General features: G+C 45.4%; 1 protein-coding gene across 1 annotated transcript in view; it reads right to left on the bottom strand.

Moving 5' to 3' along the window:
• Window positions 1-6358, bottom strand: part of DBX1 (developing brain homeobox 1) — a 7398-nt gene continuing 1040 nt past the window's right edge. The window contains exons 2-3 of the mRNA XM_015420940.1: window positions 3871-4114; window positions 1-384 (exon numbers count right to left, since the gene is read on the bottom strand). Coding sequence (XP_015276426.1) covers window positions 1-384; window positions 3871-4114 — 628 coding nt within the window. The remainder of the gene's footprint in view (window positions 385-3870; window positions 4115-6358) is intronic.

Below are 6358 nucleotides of genomic sequence, written 5' to 3'. Positions count from 1 at the left end.
CTATGAGACTGTGATCTCTTCTTCTTCTTCTTCTTCCTCCTCCTCCTCTTCCTCTTCTGAGTCTGAGAAGTCTGATGGTTTGCTGGGGCTGCAGGAATGGGTTGGAGAGGGAAGCATCTGGGAATCCAGCCTCTCTCTCAGGTGTGGGTGATCTGTAGACTGGTGGTGATAGGTTAGGGTGTGCCTGGGGCTGGCTGGGCAAAGGAGGGATGCTGTTTCTTCCTCCTCCTCTGCCCCAGAACCTTTCTTGCCTACATCACTGAGATCTGGATGAGGATTGAATTTGGTGGGTAAGGTTTGTTCCCGGCAGCCACCAGATGACAGGAGCTCTCTTTCTTTCGAGTTCCTCCACTTCATTCTTCTGTTTTGGAACCATATCTTCACCTAGAATTTTCGAAAATGTACCACAAAGGTTGTTAGACATTACAGCACCCATATACATGACTCACACTAACCTTGAGGAACCGTTTTGGACAGAATCATTTGGGAACAAAATCTTTGCTGCATTGCCACTAGCTGTAGAGCTAGTAAACTGTAGTCCTTAAAGGTAAATCTCTCTGTCTCTCTCTCTCTCTCTCTGCCTAATCTACTTTCCTGGGTGGTTGTGAGGATAAAATGGAGGAGGAGAGAACCGTGTCTTCTGCCTTGAACTCACTGAAAGAAGGGCAGGATAAAATGTTACCAATAGCTCTCAAGAGGCACCCTGGAGAACAGGGCATCAGTTCATCAAATAGTACATTAACTGAAAAGTTAGGTAAGTTTTAATACTCCTTACAACCAGTGTTCCCTCTAAGCTGAGTTAGTGTAAGCTAGCTCACAGTTTTTTAGCCTCCAGCTCACAAATTTTGGTCTTCGCTCAGGAAGGATGGCTCCAGAACAAACTAATTTATGTAGTAGCCAAATCACTTGCTCTCAATTTTAATGCCAGCAGCTCACAAAGTAGAATTTTTGCTCACAAGACTCCACAGCTTAGAGGGAACATTGCTTACAACTTCTGCATCTAACTCAGCAGACTGCACTTTTAAGATCACGTTTGGCAGACCATAGTGACAGCATCCCTTCCCTTCATTCTTCTGCTTCCTGTCATGCTCCCCCCCCCCATTCTTGCTGTGTTCAGATCATCCCCTCGGAAAGCCCATCTTTCTAGTGCACCCCCCCCCACTACGACTCCCCTCTTCCATAATCAGTAGTTTTCTACTAGGGATGTTCTGGCAATTTTAGCAAACATACCTTTCCCTGCCTCTGCCCTCTGAAATTAAAAGAGTATATTTATTGTCTCTATTTTTTTCTTTTCTGTGACTACAGTCTCACTTTTAAGAAAGTAAATGCCTAACAATTCAGATTCATTAGCTATGATGAAAATAAGGGACAGTATAAAACTTGGCTGGCCTTGTCCATTAAAAGGTTCCGGCCCAGAACAGTGAGCGTTTCTGAGATCTTGTCTGCCAATTGTAACTGAACTAAAAAAATCCCAGCAGATAAACGCAGCCAAAAAAAAGTGACACCAAACAGGATTTCCTTTTACATGAGTGTTCTTTGGTTGGAAGCAAGCCACATCCCCAAGGAATTGCAGTGCACCATTCTCCTAATCTCCATAATTGTCACTAGTTTGTTTTACTGTTTACAACCTACTTCACAACTCATTTCAGCCAAAGCGCTTGGATTAAAGGCACTTTAGGTTGCAATAACAAGCATTTGTACTATGCTTTGCAAATGTTCTACTGCTCCACACACATATCACAACCCTTATAACAACCCTGTAGGGTAGTCCTATTATTGCTATCCTCATATTGTTCATAAGGGATGGCTCAGGGTGACAAGCAGAGGCTTGCTGCCTGATGCTATATAGTAAGCACATGACTGACAATATGTATATTTTATTAGAATACCATCTGTGTGCATACAGAGGGCAATGAGCTTTAGCCAATGCTCTAAGAGCATTCAGTATCACATATTCATGGCACCTACATTGTGCAAACCAAGCATGCTTAGGCTCTATCGACAAGACCAGGAACCCTACAAAAAGCAGCATCCTAACTGTATAGTTTGTATCTGAATAGGGATCTGTATACAGAGTCTCCACAGATGAATATTTGCTATTGGCAGATCATTTAGAGTTTATGGGAGTGCCCTCAAACCCATCCTTATTATGAGAGAAACTGGCTGGTGCAGGTATTTAGAGCGCTTTCTTTCAAGTATGTGTTGCTCATAAGTTCTCTTTCCAGACTCATCTGATCGGGCCACATTGCTCCATACTACTGCACTCTATAGTATGGACTACTGCAATGAGTTCTAGGTGGGGCTGCCTTTACGGACCATTCAGAAAGTTCAGCTAGTGCAGAACATGCCTTTTTACTGGGGCAAGCCACTTTAAATGTATTATCCATCAGCTATGCATGAAGATGAGAGAGAACATCAAAGCTTTCAAAGTGCTATGACGATCTGTGTGGTATCAGCTTTGAAGTTCATCATGTGAAGTCTGTTCTGCATGGCAATCTTGTACAGCTCTTTACTGTGCAGAATTCCAGTTTTATCATATTTCCATGGGTATGATGAGTTGCAGTGCTATGATAAAAATGGGAGGGTCTGCAAGGCAAGGAGCTATATGTGAAGAGGCACAAGGAGTCAACGCGATGAAATCTGAAACTGAAATCTAAGGCATTTACAGTGCAATTCCTAAGCATAGTTATACCCATGGACTTCAGTGGACTTAGAAGTGTGTAACGCTGCTTATGACTTCAATGACAGTGTTGTGCTGGTGAACCAGGGGTCATTTCCTGCCGGAGTGAACGGGAGCGGAGCTCCGGCAGTAAAGAGCCCAGGAGGTGGGCACATGCAACAAGCCCCACCCCCTGCTCCCAGCAGCCCTCAGTCAGAGCAAGAGGCAGCCAGGTAAGTTGCAGAGCTCCCCCCCTGCCCCCCCAGTCCCAAACAGTTTAGTGGCACCTTTAAGGCCAAGTTTTATTCAGGTACAAGCTCTCCCTCCTCTGCGAGGACAGACCTGCACGTCCCCCCCCCAATAGCTAGCAATCCAAAACAGTCCAGTGGAGCCTGAGCAGTGGGTGTTGCTTTCTGACACACTTTCGGTGATGTCAGGGTGTGTGGCATATGCAAATAAGTTATGCTAATGAGTTATGCTAATGAGCTCCTGCACCTCTTTTTCTACGAAATGACCCCTGTGGTGAACACAAGTGAATGCATGAAGCTGCCATAGACCATCAAGGTCAATATTGTCTACTCGGACAGGCAGTGCCTCTCAAGGGATCTCAGGCCAAGGTCTTTCGTGTCACATTCTACATTATCCCCTTTTTTTAGAAACAAAAGATTGAACCTGGAACCTTCTGCATGCCAAGCAGCTGCTGTACCACTGAGCCATGATCTTCATAGTCCCTACTATTAAACACACAAGATCCCATGAACCTGAAAACAGCAGGACTTTCTTCATGCTAAATGCATGTAAGGCTGGGGAAATTAGTCTTTCACCAGCATAAGGCTACAACCCTGAGCTCTAATCCGTCCTAAGAATGTTCCACTTGCATGTATTTCTGAGCTCAATGGCCGTTCCTAGTAGAAGTATTCCAGAGGACATCTCTATTTGGAAATGTTCCAGTGAAACTAGTGGGAATTGTTTCCAAGTGAAATATTGCCAGAAGGGGACACCAATTCTATTGGCTTCCATGCAACCAGCCTGCCTTAAATCTCACTACTCTGACTTAACTGGGTTGTGGTCAAGGACATGCTTGTTTGCTCAGCTGGGCATCTCACCAACTGCCTTTGTTGCCTCCAGGAAGTAAAGGGCAAACAACCACTCAGACTTCCTTCCACCCTGTTACGTATTATCTGTGATTGGTTACAAGGCTGATTAGTTACCTGAGAGTCTTTCAAGCCCAGCTTGGCTGCCAGCTTCTTTCTGTCTGGTTTGCTGATGTATTTCTGTTTCTGAAACATTTTCTCCAGAGCTTTGCGCTGCACATCTGAGAAGACTGCCCTGCGGAGCATTCCTCTGCGTGGCTTCCCTCGGGCAGCCAGAGGCCAAGAAAATGTGCCAGGGATGGGCACCACAGAAGAGGCTGTAAAAAAGGAAGAATAGGCACTGTAGTCAAGGGGCGGAGGGCTTGGAGCCATGGGTGTTCGGCTTCCAAAGGATGCAGCCCGTATCCCATTGAAGTCAGAGGCAAATCCCCCTTTGATTTGAATGCCTGTGGCTTTTTCACCACTAGCTCTGATTCTCTCTCTTGTCTCTCTCTCACACTCCCTCCTCTTTTTCCTTCTGTGCACTTTTCTGACTCAAGCAGATCAGCACCTATAAACCTGAAGTGATAAAAGGGAGTTTACGCTTAACTTAACTATTCTTTTCAGCCAGTGGTAACTAGATTAGATTTAGTTGCATCAAGTGAATGTATCTATAGTTGGTCTGTTTTGTTACCACGTTCAAAGATCATGAAAAGAAAAGGCCAGGAAGACTGTGATATAATAACAATAATAATAAACCTTTATCTCATCCAACTATTTGATTTTTCAGAAGGGTGTTTCTTTCTTTTTTTGCATACTAAGGACTTTATTATGTCCCAGATGAAAATGAGGGACTTTTCTGATTTGAACAAAAAAGTCTTTTTTAAAGATGCAACTTTTGATCAATCAGCATTCATCTTTTTTGTATATAAATCTTTCCTCCCACAGCCTTTCCTTACAAAACTTGCAGAATTCACTCTAAGACATGAAAAAGTAACAGCTAATTAGCACATTGACTGGTTCCCAATGGAATTGGTATGATAAAAAGGGCAGAGCTTCGCCTTTAAGGCGGAAAGAAAAACTCCCAAAGAGAAACAGAGATTCTAATGAAGCGTGAATAGTAATTGTGTAGTAATGAACTAACAGAAAAAGACTGAGGACAAGCAGCTAAAGCCATATATTATTGGCACAAAAGAGATTTACACTTTCAAACTAAACACAACTGCATGCCAGGCTCCTGGGGGAGAATACTGATGACACAATCTTCTCTTTCCCCAAATCATTTTCATTAAATGGACATGAAAAGCTATATATAAGGCTCAAGTTGTTTTTGTTGGGCCATTCAAATGCTGGAGAAAGGAAGCAAATTCCATTATCAGGAGACTGAATGGAAGAACTCTTGGCTTTTGGAACGAACTATATTAACAGCTTGTTGACGGAGGTATTTTTTTAAAGTGAATTTTAACTTTTTGCTGCAGAATTCAGATCTGGAGTTACTTTCGTGGTGTATTCCTGATTCTTATCTGATCAGCGGGACACCAGAAGACTGGTGTAGATGTGTGAGGTCAAGGATAAGAGAACCATTCCATAGCTGTGAATATATCTCTGCATAAAAACACCAAGTTAAAACTATACCGCTTGCCTTCAGGAAGGAAAAATAAATAAGGATTTAGATTTTATCAGATAAAGGAAAGAAGTGCCTGCCCAGGTGTCCTTTGTATTCCTCTTTCTGTACAGGGCTCAGAGGACCTCAGGTGGGGCTTCCAGTGGCCTCCCACCCAGGTTCTGATAAGATCCACACCTGCTTAGCTGTAACAATGTTGTAGCATCAGGCGCTCCCAGCCCCACAATGGGGTGCTAGATACGTTGCGCTTTAATGGCGCAGGACAGGTGGTTTGTATTAATACAGTAATGTATTAGCGGGACACCTGGCAGCCAAAGGGTTTCCCCGCTGTGATTCTGCCAGGCGACCGGACCGACCTGCTTGGTCGTGGTCTTTCTCCAATGGGCAGCCTGATTTTCTAACGGCAGACAAATCTGGAGAGGGGGAGGCTGGCTCCGGCCACACCGAAGTCCCCAGACAAGGGAGCGCTCCATGTGGTCTTGTGAAAAGGTTGGCAGAGCGAATGACCCTTAATGGGAAATTAGCCCATGGCTGGTAAATGTCTATCAGCAGCACGGTCGAGTCAGCGCCCGGCCTGTGTGTGGCTGCCCGGAGGGAGCTGACCAAATTGGTCATGGTGCTGAAACTTTTGTTGGCGGCCGGGAGCAGAGCGCGGCGACGCTGTGGGAAAACTGCCGCCCAGAAGAGGAGGCCGGCAGCGTCTCTGTCGAAGAGGCACCACCGTCTCACTCTTGGGCCATGACAATCCCGGCTAATTTGTCGAGCAGGGGCGGGGGGGAAATCGGGAACGAAAATGTCACGCAAGTCGCCACTTGTGCTAAATAGGGCATCAAATTGGCGCGACTGATTCTTGACTGTTGTAGCCCGTCCAACCTCTGAACTGGAGCGTCCCTCCCCTCCCTCCGCGGGACTGACTTGAGCCTCATATATAGCTTTTCATGAGCGGCGTGGTGGGGGAGGCGGCTGGGGGAGCGAGGGTGAGAAAAGATGGGCTGGGGGGGG

Source organism: Gekko japonicus, unplaced genomic scaffold (genome assembly GCF_001447785.1).
Source record: "Gekko japonicus isolate JY-2015 unplaced genomic scaffold, Gekko_japonicus_V1.1 scaffold2876, whole genome shotgun sequence".
NCBI classification, from domain to species: Eukaryota; Metazoa; Chordata; class Lepidosauria; order Squamata; family Gekkonidae; genus Gekko; species Gekko japonicus.
This window is presented reverse-complemented; position numbering and strand designations above follow the sequence as displayed.